Source organism: Rutilus rutilus, assembly GCF_951802725.1.
Source record: "Rutilus rutilus genome assembly, chromosome: 24".
Classification (NCBI taxonomy): Eukaryota; Metazoa; Chordata; class Actinopteri; order Cypriniformes; family Leuciscidae; genus Rutilus; species Rutilus rutilus.
Window position 1 is genome coordinate 11,366,895 of NC_140228.1, and position 16,187 is coordinate 11,383,081.

The 16,187-nt window shown below is 35.4% G+C and overlaps 1 protein-coding gene across 2 annotated transcripts in view; it reads left to right on the forward strand.

Annotated features, from left to right (window-relative positions):
- Positions 1-992: 992 nt before the first annotated feature.
- adgrg2a (adhesion G protein-coupled receptor G2a) overlaps positions 993-16,187 on the forward strand; it is a 34,842-nt gene continuing 19,647 nt past the window's right edge. Inside the window, exons 1-6 of one of the 2 annotated variants that reach the window (XM_084399338.1) lie at positions 993-1,223; positions 4,289-4,389; positions 9,557-10,144; positions 12,030-12,086; positions 13,517-13,564; positions 14,541-14,600. In XM_084399338.1, coding sequence (XP_084255464.1) covers positions 4,290-4,389; positions 9,557-10,144; positions 12,030-12,086; positions 13,517-13,564; positions 14,541-14,600 — 853 coding nt within the window. In that variant the 5' untranslated portion in view covers positions 993-1,223; position 4,289. The remainder of the gene's footprint in view (positions 1,224-4,288; positions 4,390-9,556; positions 10,145-12,029; positions 12,087-13,516; positions 13,565-14,540; positions 14,601-16,187) is intronic. The other variant, XM_084399337.1, reaches the window with a different exon arrangement.

Sequence of the window (16,187 nt, forward strand, 5' to 3'; positions counted from 1 at the left end):
GCAAAGTTTAGGGTTCATAAACAGAACTTTCAGAATCTAAAATAGTATTGGATTCATTCAGATTGATGAAAATTAAACATACCTGTATTGTGTCATTAACCTAATTTCATAGCAACACATTTTGTTATTTTCTTCCTCTTCAAAGAAAAAAAAACATGTCATGTGGCTTATCAGGACTTATGCAGATATAAATGTCATACAGACTACTGAGATTTTGCCATATTTGGAGCTATACAGACCCTGGTCCATATTCACATTCATTGTACATTCTGCATAACATCTTTTGATATCGAAAATAAAATGATACAGCATGGAGGAAGTACATTATATTTTTTGGGTGAACTACCACTTTAAAATAAAATTTCTCCTGCTTAAAAAGATCATTCTGTCTTTACATCTGACGCATTTCACATAGTCAGGTGAAAGGCACATTATGCAAGCTAAGTCATGGAATATTTGAGCTGTCTGTGTGACGTTATCATCGCTCGCAACAAGGAATCCTGAAACCAGCAAGGGTGTCTGACCCTTGAGAAAGAGTGAGAAGAACCCTGATGGGCCGACACAAGGCATGCACAGATGGTCATGTTTTACCTCCACTGACAGGCTGCCGAGGGTCCAGGAAATGTCTGAGTCCACATCCTGGTCCCCGCTGTGCCTAAAAGAAGAACCAGTTGCCACCAGATCACTTTCCTAGAGTAACCATGGTAAAAGACAATAAGAGTGCTTTTTAAAAACAGACAAATCATCTCACATTATTTAACTCATACAAGTAATTTCATTCATAGCCATAATTAATTTTATCAGGGAATTGAGATAATTTACTTAAGCAACCATGTCAGATAATAATAACAGAAAAAGCCAGATAATATCATCATAACTATAGAAAAGCGTCAGTTTTGTAGTTAGTGACTGAAAGATCACTCAGTGTAGAATAGAGGAAGGCGTGTCATCCTCTTTTTGGAAACATGAAGTTCTCACAGTAATGGGAGTGTCACAACATTTTTGTTCAACCAAAGAAGCTGTCTTTTTAACTTTCTCTTCACTTGAAACTGCGTTGCTTTGTTATTTTTTTCGTTACCTGTTCGTGATCATTCTCGACAACAGAAGCCCACGTCGACCAACAGTGGCATCTGATTCACTCGGATCGGTTGGATGGAGTTAAGAGCGGGAAAAGTGCCGCGAATTTAGGATGTCTCGAGGCGCATCACGCGTGACAATACCAGGTGAGCGCGAGACTTCATGAGCAAATCCTGGCGGCTGTCTTACACAAGTCAGACAATAAAAAATGAATGTATTTAATAGATAGATTTGCAGTTGCAATAAAGATGCTATTTCATAAATTAAGCTCAAAAAGAAGTAAAACATAAAGTCAGAAGAAGAAAGCCATGCGCTTTGTGATTGATTGACGGGTTCAGTGATGTTCTGGTCAGTAGGCTACTCAGTCTGAAATTATCTTAAACAATGTTTAGCTTTTTTTTTTTACATTTATATTTACTATCCTCTATAAACTCGTATTAATTGGGAAACTAAATGAATGAATAGTTCAATTGTTCAATTCTACTACTGGAAATTAAATGAAATTGGAAAATGGTCGTCAGATTACTTAAGATATTGTACAGTGTCCCTTATACATCAATATAAATGTACATATCAAATGGTCAGTGGATATGCTAGCTGATGGTGCAGAGATAGAGAGTCACTTTGGTTCAGGTAATGAGACAATGGACAACAATTAGACTTTTAGACATTACTGAGTTTATATAAATCTACAGTTATAGCCTACATACAGTTCAACCGCACTATACTGTTTTGTTTTGGACAGACAAACAAATAGTTTGCTTAGACGGATAAATAGATAGATGGATAGATGTGACGTGCGGGGTTTTCATATGGGACAGGTGTGAAGCATTCCAGACTATTCTTTCAGAATGGAATTTGATGTCATATTTATCTTGGCTCTGTACCCCCCCCCCCCCCCCCCCCGCCCCCCCCCCCCCCCCTCTCAGATTGGCAGGAAATTATCAAAAGTCTGGGCCAGATTTTCTTTCCGTATATGAAACAAATACATATCTGAAGATTATCAGCACGTTTAAATCCTGTCCAACCTGCTTGCATTCCAAAAAATGGCAATAACACACTGTATTGACTTCTTTGGCCAACAGACTCCTTAATCTGATTTGTTTTACTTCTAGATTTTAAAATATAAAAGAATGTCTAAACCTGTTGGTTAATAATGACCTTCCCTGATCCACAATAAACATGACACATTATGCATGAAGTGTACTGCGGTTTTCAAAATTACTCGTTTGCATTGCTTTTCACAGAGCTCTTGCAATAACCAAAATGTTTCATGGGCAAAACAGCATATAGATCATGTTATTTCCCCCCCTATTATTACTCGTCTAAACAAAGAGATATGTTTCTTAGTGTTGAATAACAAATTTATGCAAATAAAGAACACATCCATGTGAGTTTCAAGGAAGTTCATGTCAATAAAATGCTTCAGATTGTATCTTATCCAGACAAATTTATGTTTAGGCCTACTTGATATTTCCAGGTTTTCCAGGACTGTGAAAAACCTGCTTAAAAGCTTGCAATTTAGAGTCTTTGGCCATCACAAATCAGCAAACATTAACACTTTAACAACTCTAAATCCTGATACTCAAGAACAGAATAAATGTTGCAACATTCAACATATTTGTGTAAAAAGAAACCTGAGGCAAAAACTGATTAGTATATAAAGAATGTATATAACTTGAACTTTGATCAACTCTATTCTTTGTTATTCAGTTTCATTGTTCCACTGCAAATTACCTCATCTGTGGCCCTTTTATACATCCTGAGATTCTAATTGGAGTGGGAACACTTGATCTGTTTATTGTTTTCATGTTGAGAAATGTTTTTTAATTGAGCTCAGGTTGTGATGTTATCACAATTACTGAATGCAAGTGCTTACTAAATGAGCACACGGTACAACCTCTTAACCTCTGCCCTTTTTGAGCTGATTTCTATAGAACTGTATCACAAAATGTTCAACGGATTCAAAGTTTGTGTCGAAACAAGTTTAAACGTAGCCAAAATCATCGGTTTTGCTCGTTAGTCACTGCTGGTATGCCATCACTATACCATTATGTTGGCAAAAAAAGATGTTTAATCATTGATTGACGGTTATTCAAAAGTAGCCATGTCTAAGTGAATAATAATTCCATGTGTGCATACAGCAACAGAGCAATTGCATTAAGATACTGTAAATGGGAAAGCTAATGCATAACCAGGTATATTAGACCTGGAAATTGGAAATTACGCCTACTATAATGCTAATGTTTAGAGAGAGAAAAAATGAAAATAGGAGAGGACATGAGAAAGAGAGTGGCTGAATGAATAAGCAGCCAGACAGATTTGATGAAAGGGACTGCTGAAAGTTGACTGCCACTTTACATTAGACAGAATTACTGCCTCTCGCACACAGATAGTGATGCCTGTCTGCTTTTGTCCAGACAGTAAACCAGGAGTATTTCATCAGTCTTATTCAAACATCCCCACACAGCCATTCAATCACTCTCAGTATCTCAGTCTGTCTTATTACTGTAAACCAGCCGCAGACATTTACCGTTTCCTGTCTTTTCTATCTTTAAATCAAGTTGGGCTTTTATCCCCTTTTATAGAGATGTGAATCACCACAGACTTTTGCGAACTTCTACCCGAAGTACCATTTTAGACAGGGCATAAGTGCACCTTTAATTACCAACCTGAATATCTTTTTGTGACTGACCTTTAAAGAAATATACAACAATATAATATATCTGTTACCCTATTTATTTATTTTTACAATGCAGAAGATACAGCCAGCATTGCTTTTTTTCATGAAGAATGAACCTAAAATACCGATGTTGTAAAAATCAATATAGAATACCCAGAACATAAACACAAAAACTTTCGGATTTTATATAATATACATTACAACTTGTTAAAGTTAAAAACAAAGCATTAAAAAGTCAACAAGTCAAATCATTGAACGTCTGTGAAAATCATTGAACTTCTGTGAAATAGGATATTTAACTAAATAAAACGCCAAAACCTAATATATAAATTGTTATTATTTTGATAAAAGACTCCGAGGACAGGTTTAATGACATAGGGTCATTTTAATTTCAATGCCCACTGACACACTGGAAGAGCTCTATAGCAGTAATAAGCTTCACTCAGTTACACCCTGTTATTGTGTTAGATGAACACACTTTTTCCTTTCTTTCTTTGAACAAAAGCATTTCTTTGTTTTTCTTTGAAGGATGCTTTACAAGCACAACAAGCACCTGAGTGGACGATACAAGAAGTCTGCACATCACTTTATCTGGCTTCTCTGTCTTTGGGTTCAACTCCTGCCTCAAGGTATAGCTACTGCAATTTTACCAATCTTTATTTGTTAGAAAACACATAGAAAAACAGGACTTATGAGGCTACGAAAGTCAAAAAATGCTATTTAGGGGAGAGACAAATGGAAAAAGGTGATATGAAGATTATTATATTTCATCTTGACAGGTGATGTAAACATATACTGAGCTGTTTGTATTGTTTCCGTATTTATACATGAGCAAAGTACAGAGATAGAGAGAGTCTAAAATTTGGCTGAGCATCAAGTCCAAATATCCTCCTAAGACAGCATTTGCTTAATTGCTTGCCAGCACTCCCATACAGGTCTATAAAACTGCTTCAAGCAGTAAAGATTAATAAGAATGGAAGGAGGCTGTAAACTGTGAACGGGAAGTACTGAGTCAGCTGTGTAGTAGAGTCAATCAATGCAGAAGAAAAACTCGCAACATTTTTAGGGGGCAGCGTATTTTAATCACATTATGAAATCTGATCACTAATATTACCAGGAGAATTCACAACACCCAGAGGGCGTCTAGCTGAAGGAGAGCAAGAGAAATAATTTGGAGGAGTCCAGTTGCCCACAGCATGATGATCCTAACCTTAATGCATTAATTATTAGCGTTCACAGTGAAGACAAAGGGATTTAGAGCATTTCACTCCTCATTCCTCTAGACTCAGAGAAACCACCAACACAACACAGACCAGAGGGTGAAAAGTGCCTAATCACTAATGCCTTTCAAATGATGCACTATACACTACCTTTTAAAGGTTTGGTGTCAGTAAGATTAAGAAATTAATACTTTTATTCAGCAAGGACACATTAAAATGACCAAAAGCGACAGTAAAGACACTAAAAAGATTTATTTTTCAAAATAAATGCTGTTCTTTCAAAGGTCTTTTTTATTACATACACACATTTACTGTTTCCAGACTGTTTCAAATGCATGTTATGAATGGAATTTGATGTCATATTTATCTTGGCTCTCTGTACCCCCCACAATGGCACGGCAACGCCACAATGGTATGTTTAGTCACTCCACTTTCTGCTATATAATAAAGCGCAACATTCCATACTTTTTTTTCCGGTTCAAAACGTACATCATGCTGGTAGCCGCAGTGCACTCACTGACACTGCATGAATACACTGCTAATACTACAAGATACAGAATAGTGCAGAAGTGTGCTAAATGGGGAAGGACCTCCACGGATACACTGTGAACCTTAGAGGATAAGCAGACATCTGAGAGAAAACAGAATGGCTGAAAAAAACAGAAAGGCTGCAAAATGTTTAGTCAGAAATGGATGGAATGGAGTTGGAGAAGCAACTTTAAAAGATAGTCAAGCTAAAAAACTGCTTGTCAAGCTAACTTTTTGATTTTAACTAGTGAAGCTAATTCATAATGGTTATTCAGCCTGTAGATTTGAAAATTAGGCTTTTCCCCGTTATTGTTGAATCACGGAAGCAACACCAGTTATTTTGCCAAGAGATCTTTTATTTATTATTTAATGTGTAGCCTACGAGAGAAACAGGCATAGAAGAGGAAGGTTACAGGAGAGGTGGTCTTCTTTCCAGATTTCTCTGTTCCCTTCTCTGTCCTTTCCGGTCCTTTCTCCCCTCTCCTTCCTCTCACCCCCTTATGACAGTTGTATGTGTTTGTTTGCGTAAGGTACTCGTGTGTGTGCGGGTTGCGGGAGAATAAAACGATTCGCGGGACTCCCGCAAAATAGAAATATAACACACACACAAAAAAAAAAAAAAATTATTCATATGTTGCACAAAAGCAACAAGAATAACCAAAACTAAATAAAAACGATTTACAGGCTAGAACGAGTTTCTATTTATAACATGTTTGCAGCGTTGAGCAATGTAGCCAATCACAGACATATATGTTGATTTCTTGAACGCAATGGCCAATGAGATGCATTTAAGATAGAATCCACTCACCGCTCAAAACTGAGTTTTTGTTCAGTGCTGAATTCTGCATGCTGGCAAATCCTGGTTATAAAAAACGAAGTGTTGACATTATGAAAGATGTATTGTGCAGTCAGCTTCATTGATAATAACGGAGCTTTGTGAGATCGCGATGAACTGAGATGTCAGCTTTTTAGGAACTATTAAGGGATTATTTCTGTCATGCCAAACAATGCACGCAGTAGCCTATGCTTGCTTGTTAAATTAACAGTGGTTTGTGAATGTTTAATAATAAATAATTTATCACCATCATTACAGGTTAATTTTATCTACCTTCCTTGTGAGCATCACCAAGCCACAGCAGGCTACACACTACAGCATACATGACCCTAGTTACCTGTGGTTGGCTTGGCCGTGCGTCACTCAGAAAACAACAGGCCAATCAGAAGAGAGGCTCATGAATATTAAGTAGACAGGCGAAAATCGACCTGTTCTTGGCAGAGCTCCTGAGAGAGGAGCTGTAAAAATATATTGAGATGGTTTTTGGTACTTATACCGCAAATATATATTCTTAAGGACATCAAAACCTAAAATAAAACTTCAGAAAGGTGTACAATATGGGACCTTTAACAACTTTTATGAATTCTATTCTATTGAGAAACCATGAGAAAGAGGTGAATAAATTCAATGTTCAGATATTATAAATTTTTATGTTTTGATCTATGCTGTTTAGCTGTGTTTTGTGTTGTGTTCGTTGTCAAACTCAAAATTGGTTTATTATTAATTATTAAAAAATGCCATTATTTTACATGAAAAAGTTAATAATTGTATTTTAATGACAAAATATTTTTGTCAGCTGTCATATGGTCATGTTACAATGTGCCTCTCACACCTACGGTATGGGGCATGTTGTCACATTTTACTTCCATTCTTTCAGGGTAAATAAAGAAAAAAGTATACACAAAGTATTAATGACACAAAACTACATAAATGTACTAGACGTGTGAAATTAATGTGGGAAGAAGTAAATACTAAGTGAATTTACACAAACTAAGAAAGTCAAAAAGTGTTAGGTTCTACCCCGCTCTCCCCTATATAAGAGAGAGAAGGCTTATTCCACCCCTTCAGATCACTAAGCGGTTAGCTATAGCATTAAAAACAGTAATGGTGGTCACACTACACTGCTTGTTTGGAAAAAGTAGGTTGACTGGAAAGGCCATACTATACTTCTACTAATGGTATACTTTAATTGTCCTTTTGAACATTCTGTTGACTAAAAGTAAGTTTTCAACTACATTGCAACTAACTTTCATTAGAGTATTAGTAGACTGTCTGCTTAATATATGCTAACTCTTGATGGTCCTCCAACAGACATTCTAACCCTAACCCACCAGTCTACTAATAATCTACTAACATTCTAATGAGAGTTAGTAGACAAGTAGGTGCAACGTTACTTATAGTCAACAGAATGTGTTAAAGGAACCATAAAAAAAGAGAAACCCTACTTCTATACAAATGAAAAAATGTTGTTTAGTTAGTTTCGTCAGTACTTTTAGCTAGCTATATTCCTCAGCACTGATGCTGATAAGATAAAACATTGTCAGAATAACAGAAGCTTGCAACATTAGTATTTTAAAGACTGAACAGGTTAGACACAATTTTTGACACACATCAAAACAAAAATGAGAGGGTTTTAAGTATAATCCGTTTCGTTTTTTTGTTGATGAAATAACACTGAAAATAAGGATTTACAAAAAGTTTACAGTAGACAAACAATTTAGATGTGACCTAAGACAAATATAGAACAGAATGTAGATCTAGGCTATCTATTATAATTAAATATCCAGTAAATTCTCATGTATCAGCTACAGCTAGTATTATTTTGGTGCACCTCACACCTTTAAGAGTATTCATGGAATGCGCACACACACATTACCAACATATGACTGTCAGTGTTATTGAAAAGACACAGTGGAGCTAAAGGTGTTTCTTTCAGGCCAAATCTGGGCCAGCCTGTTTTAACTGGTTGTTTGCTTGTCAAAGCACCAAACACAAGCATTGTGAAACTGACAGGCCTCATGGGAAGTGATGAGTAAACTGGACAGGTCTGAGGGATTTAGAGTTAAAAGTTAATGTGAAGGCGTGCAAGTTTTGTGAAGATTTAACAGAGCAGAATATTTTCAGTGTCTTGAAAAGACCAAAGGTTACATTGTCTTTATAAATTTGCAGCAGAGTCTTAATAGGTTATATAAATGTTAGTGGCCATACAGCCTTTTCTCTTAAAAAATAACCAAGTTAAACTCAATTGACCCCATTTACTTTCTTAGTACATGTTCCAGGTCTTAATGTGAACAATTTGTAGTGCATGGTAATGTGCAGTCGCATTAGCAAAATTCCAGCGAAAATTTGCTGGCAAAAAAAGGTCCGTTGTCTATTGCCTATTTATATGACTGGATTTTGCCTATAACATCAGTACAATGGTAATTATGACTCCACCTTTTTTCCAAAGAAGTTGTTGTAATGTTTAATCAAAATCAAAACATTTTTTTAAAGCTGTATCATCAAGAACTCTTATTATCCCCAGCTGCATTTATTTTAAATAAAACGGGTTGTAAATCTAGATTTTATCTTATGGACATTGTTATTTTCTAGGGATCCACGAAATGAACATTTTGGCAAACACAATAACCAATGATTATTTATATATTGAATATAATAACTGATAATATCGGCCAGTATCAGTCAATATTTTGTGAATCTGATTAGAAGATAAAATGACACCAAACATCATGTATATGGTAAAAAAAAAGCGGTAACACTTTACAATAAGGTTCATTAGTTAACATAATGTATTAACATGAACTGACCATGAGCAGTTACTGTATTTGTTCATCTTTGTTAATGTTAGTTAATAAAAATACAGCTGTTCATTGTTTGTTCATGTTAGTTCACAGTGCATTAATAATGTAATAAAGTATTAGTAAATGTTGAAATTAACATTAACAAAGAAATGCTGTATAAGTGCAGTTCATTATTAGTTCATGCTAACTAATGCAGTTAACTAATGTTAACTAATGAACCTTGTTAAGGCTCCGAGAAACATTTTATTTTATTTATATTTAACATTAGGTAGGCTAGAATTTATAATTTATTGTATGTATTGAATACATCAGCCTGTTTACTTATCGGCCTGATACCAATAACATTCAAATTACCAAGAAAAAAATGACTCATATTTATAAAAATAAATGATCTTTCTCTCTCTCTCCCAAGTAAATGGCTTCTTTATGTCGGATGCTAAGGCTGTCCTGCAAGCATGTGATGACCACTGGACTTTCCAAGGGCAGGGTCGTATACCTGTGCTCTTTCAAACGACTGTATGCGTGGACGTAAAGGTCCTTTCCCCAGGCGGGTGGACTGCATTTAGCTATGTCTCGGCCCCCGCACACCGCTATGAACTGGCCCTGCAAGGTGATGAAAACAACCTGTACGCCTGGCTGTTGGGCGTCCGCCACCAGTTCACTGTCCAGCTGACCGCTCGTCGCTGGTACCACATATGTATTCGGTGGGACGCCCCTCAGAAAAGCTTCAGCCTGACAATAGGTGGGAGCTCGGAAGTATATCAGCGGACCGCCATTGCCCGAGCAATTCCCCCTAATGGACGTCTTCTGCTGGGTTGCCAACCAAATGAGGCCTCACCTAAGGTAAAAATGGCTACGGTGGAGCTCTACCTTTTCCGCATATGGGACGATGTAGGAGAGCACAGGATATGTGAGGACGGGACTGTGATTGGCTGGGACTCGCGAAATTGGGGCTTCACACGAGCCCAAGCCAGAGTCCAAGATAACACGCTTCAATGTGGTGAGTACAGGGGACTGACAAGAGGGGAGCCTGTTTAACCGGTAAAGGATAGGAGAGGCGGGTTGAAAATAGCAGTGATAATTTGCTTAATGACTGTGTAAAAGCCAGGGTCAGATCAACTAGGCAAACTGTAAACAGCCTGAAGCACATTCTCTCTCTGAACTGAAAGTATGCACAGTATGTTTTTTTTTGTGTGTGTAACCTAATGTTCAGCCTTAATGTTGAACTATCCAAACAAATGTCTTGCTTGTAACGAACAGCATGTGGATTAGTTGGGACATGTTTGGTTGTGTAGTGTCATCATATACATGCATGATGAAAATGATGCATGATGCTTTGATGTTGCATGATGATTTCACTACTTTAACTCTTCAAGAAAACTCACTTTCATGCATGTACAGTATTATTTATAGATAAAATAATGATCTTGTTGGAAAATCCAGTGTTAGCTGGTAGTTGTATTTTAGAACAGGGTAGCTGGTTTCTAGCTGGTCTAAAGTGTTCAATAGCTGATTGACTAGCAATGTTCCAAAAACCAGCTTGAAAAGCTGGGAACCAGTTTGTTGCTGGTCCATGATGATCTACGTACCAGCTTGTACTAGTAGCTAATGACAAACTTGAAGAATAACTAGCTATGACCAGCTTATGACCAAGTTATGACTAGCTAGAACTACTTAATTACCACTTTGGACGCCCTAACATCTAGGGATGTGCGCCACAACTAATTTCTATAATGTTTAAACTGAAATTTTGTAACTGGCTTGTCGACTAGTCCTAGAAACCCCCCAAAAATGGTCAAAAAACATATAATATATGTATAAGTGATTCATTTCAAATAGGCTACTTCATCTATGAATCAAACAGTAAAATTCCATACTGAATGCCGCTGAAAAATATGTCATACATATACTGTCAACAATTATATTGACTGTATTTTGACAATATGACTATATTGACTGTTGTTTAATTAGTTAATATAGACATATCTATTAAAATCAACTGAAATAATAGGCAATACATGACCAATAAGTACAAACTCAATATTATAAACAGATTTCCTCAAATAAATGTTTAAAAAAGCAAAACATAACTGTGCAAAAAAAAGAAAAAAAAAGTAAACGACTAGTATTTCCAATAGCGACTAGTATCAGCAGTATTGTTTAGTCGAATAGTCTTGAACATCCTCAATAACTATAGGATCAGCTAAAGAGAACCAATGGATGAGCAAGCCCAGCTTATTACCATCTTGGACCAGTTAATGACCAATTTAGACCACCTAATGACTAGCTTAATGACCATCTTGAACCAGCTAGAAACCAGTTATCATGTTCTGAAAAACAGTTACTGGCTTAAGAATGGATTTTTCAACAGGGGAATCACAAGCCTTGCCTGTTCCCTGCATCAGAAGGTATCCATTTTCCGTGTGAAATCTGCATAATGTATACAGGAAATCTGCCTTAATTGTATTGTTTTTTTTAAACTGCAGTAAACAATCTCTCAAGAAGTATCATTGGAATAAAGAATTTATACTTGCCTTTGGTCAAAAAAAAAAAAAAAAAAAATCAATAAAAACCGATATACATCAGATCAAATCTGGTTTCTCTGTTCTAGAAGTGAATGAGCTCACCATGTAAGACACAGGCCTTTTCTCCTCCACAGGAAATTATGATGTCAAATCAATTTCAAATATCCTACAGGATATTTGAAACATTTCAAAACACATCCAGATGCCAAGGTTAGATTGAAAACCTTGGATGTCTTGATTGAAATGATTGGATCAGATTTTGATGCAGGGTACAAGAAAGACTGTAGTAACGACACTCGCTCACTCTTGACTGTCTATCATCTGTGCATGCCAATTCTATTTCTATATTTCATCTTCTAGGCCTAGGGCATCTACGTATGAAACGTGATGTAACAAACCCTGCAACCCCATTCACCAGTAAGTGCAGTGCAAGTGTGAATTCACTTCACTGAGTACTATTGTAGTTTGGTGGTGGGTAACTGTCTTGGGTAAGTTACTTCCCAAGCAATAAGCTATTTATAATTTAAAGTTGCCTATTTTCTAACACAAAAACAGTGCCAATTTCAATTAGAATTACAACTTAATTTTCTACTATAAAGCAGCGCTCCAGTTAATGTTTTTATTCGCGGACGCCTGACAAACTCCAAAAGAACTTGGTTTTGGCCTGATTTAGTTCGAAATGACGTCACAGTAATTCGTTTTATGATTTAGCTTGAAGTGTATCAGGGCCTCTAAAACTGAACAGATACTGTACATATTCCATTTAAAAAATATATATACACCATAAAAACATTTCTAAGAAAAAGAATCAGACAGTGAATCAGTTCATTTACATCAGGGGTTTTCAAATGGTTCCTTCATGGGGCCCCTCCTCATTTGCATATTGAATGTGTGCAAATGAGATTTGAGAACATTTGCAGGATTTTCCACACGCAAAGGATTTATACAGCTTTATAAGATCTGGAATATGAGTCAAAGAGAACTACCTTAAAAGTGCTTGGAGCTTAACAGTAATTCGTCATACATTTCCATCTTTAGAAAACAGCTTGGATAAGCTAGACAGGGCACAAAGAAACGAAATGAATTAAATATCTGAATGACAGTGAAATATTTATAATAATAAAAAATCTCTAAACAGAAAGTTATTAACCAAACCTAAATTTAGATTTAGAAGGCATCATTAAACTGATAGTTTACAAGTAAATTTACATAATTAGGATAGTTTCCAGGGATCAATACTTCTAGTGAATGTATGACGGTGCTGATCCTTAACGTCATATGTCATTTCCATTGCTCTGCAAAGACAGCTCTTCCTTTGTCCTCGATCTCATTGGAATGCTGCACTAAATAGACACGCATGTTCCAGGCATGCATGACGCCAACTAATGTTTTGAACAGTGGGCAGGTTAGGTAGGGTTTTGTTGAGTGTAAATCAACTGGATCTGCACATCAGTATCTTTTTAATCATCAAAGATTAGGAAACACGTCCATCTGAAAAGAATCACTATTTCACTTTTTGAAATGAAATGAATTGACACATGCGCAAGTCAGTGTAGTGAACTGAAATGTGTAGTCATGTAGAGTCCTGTAAAATAAACATTTAAAAAAACACAACTTTTGTGAAAAAAGTGCTTAATAATTACAAAGTGTAACAACAACAAAATATAAGTATATAGGTTATAATTAAACTTTGTTTTTTGTGTCCTCTTCTTTCACTAGTGAATTAAATGCATAGGTGCTTTTGAGAAACCCTAGAACCAATTCTGTATTTTAAGGTTTAAAGGTTAAATTATATATATAAATTGTATATAATTATATATATAATATATATATATTTCACCTTACAGCATCCCAAAGTGAAGCCACTGGCCGAGAGTTTAATTCAACTTCTCAAAGTAAGTGTTCCATACACACATGTACATTTTATTAATTATAATATAAAAAAATAATAAAATACAATACAATTCATTCATACTGTACATAGACCCATGTATCTGATTAATCATAATACACACACAGACAGACACACACACACACACACACACACACACACATATATATATATATATATATATATATATATATATACACACACACACACGTGTGTGTGTGTGTGTGTGTGTGTGTGTGTGTGTGTGTGTGTGTGTGTGTGTGTGTTTGTAGGTTTTCATATAATTACATTTTTTATTATTATTAATATTTTAAGAATTATATACACTGGATGTCAAAAGTTTGGAATAATTACGTTTTTTTTTTTTTTACTGTTTTTTTTTGTTGTTGCATAAAATACTTTTTTACAAAAAAAAAGTAATTCAACATCATTCATTTGATGAAAAATACAGTAAAACAGAATAATTTGTAATATTGATTTGCTGCTCAATACATATTTATAATTATTATTACAAATATTAAGCAGCAGAAACTGTTTTCAACATTGATAATAAGAACCATTATTAATAATTGATCACCAATAATAATTGATCGCCAAATCAGCATATTGATTTCTGAAGGATGATGTGAAACTGTGAAAAGTAATGATGCTGAAAATTCTGCTTTGCCATCACTGGAATAAATTACATTTTATAATATATTAAAATAGAAAAGAGTTTTTTTTTTTATGTAGTAATATTTCACAATATTAATGCTTTACTGTATATATGATAAAATACATTCAGCCTTGGTGAGCAGAATATAATTGTTTCAAAAACAATAAAAAGTCTTAATTATTTCATTAGTTAATTATTCCTTAATTATTGTTGACCGCCAGAGTTTATAAATAAAATTGTACTTTGTGTATATTTGCATTTTGGATTTACATGGAATTTGTTTGGTGCTGCGTATAATGACAGTTTGTCTCTTCCTCCCTCTAAGGTCCGCTCTACACAGTTTTGGATTCAATATTTACCAGCGCACAGAGAAACACAACCCAAGGTCAGTAAACAGATGTTAGAAGATGCTGCTAAATATCAAAAGCTGGAGTGTGCATCAGAGTGCCAACGCGCCTTCAGTCAGTGACCCATTTACTTTGAGTTGTTTTGGTGTTGGATGGTTGACTATTCATCCAACAAGATTAGTGAGGTCGACTAGTTCACAGATTTTATCAATAATGCTAAAAGGGGATGAATCTAGAAATAGATATTCTCTGAGAGGGGTTTCACGTGTTTTAAATGTGCATTAATTCATTCCTGTTAAAGTACTAATGCTACAGTCATCAAAACTCAGATTTGTTACATTTACCACCTTCAACAATAAATTTCAAGACAATTCGACTTGTCAGATTTCAAATCACAATGTTAAAAAATTTATGCATAATCTGTAGTATTACAAGGGCTTTCGGCACCGGGTAGTTATACTATAGGAACTATAGGAACCAGTTACCAGGCAGTCAACTACATTTTCCCCTAGGGCCATTTTCCTGGTCGCATTATGTAGATAAAGTATAAACTATATGTACAAGTACAGTATGTAAATTGTGTGGTGTCTGTGTTTTGTATGGCATACGCAGGCTTGGGAGGGTTACTTTAAAAATGTATTCCATTACAGTTACAAATGACTTCATAAAAAAAGTATTCAGTAACGTAATCCAAGTACTATAATATGAAAGTAATGTAACTGATTACTTTTGGATTACTTCAAGGTCACGTATATAAATAAAGTAAAGCAAGAAGAAATATAAAAAAAATTTAAACAAAATATATATATATTTTTTTAAGAATTTGGTCCAGTGCACAATATTTGCAAAATATACACACAGGCCTGAATATATATTTATGTAAAGGGCTATACAGACATCTAGTGGCTAATGTATGGTATTACAGATTATTTTGTTTTATTTTTAACACATTTTTAACTAAAAAATTAAAATACAACATTTAAAAAATGTACACAATCTACATATTAGTTTATTTTAAAATAGGACTACATGTTGACTAAAGCCGTGATCTTTCTTAATTTGCCTGACTGAACTTGGGGCGTTGGCAGTGGGAGTTCCCCTACGACGTTACCTAGACAGCGAACTTCCCGTTACGTGAGAAAAGATTAAGAAAGGACATTTTGGGTACTAAAAAAGCGACTCTCCTAATTTCTACAAAATAGCAGCGGAATTTCCATGAATTAAAAGCGATTTTACCCGCAGGCAGCATCGTTTCTACTAGCAGCAGTGATTCAATCTGCGTCTGAGGAGATTGTAGAAAGCTGTTATTTGCACATGCACCAGCACATGGCACACGTGACGTGAGTCGTTACTGGCAACAGAACCAGGAACTATAATCAAGCAGCGCTTAATATAGTGGTATTATGCCAAAATACTTATTTATTTAGTTTTAAATGAAACCATTGTAATCCTGAAAGTATTCCCCCTTTTTTCAAAATGTAACTATAATCTGATTACTACTTTTTTTGACGTAACTGTAACGGATTACAATTACTGGATTTTTGTATCCTGATTATAACGCCGTTACATGTATTCCGTTACTCCCCAACCCATACGTCACTGGTAGTTCCGAGAGCCTAAGTCCC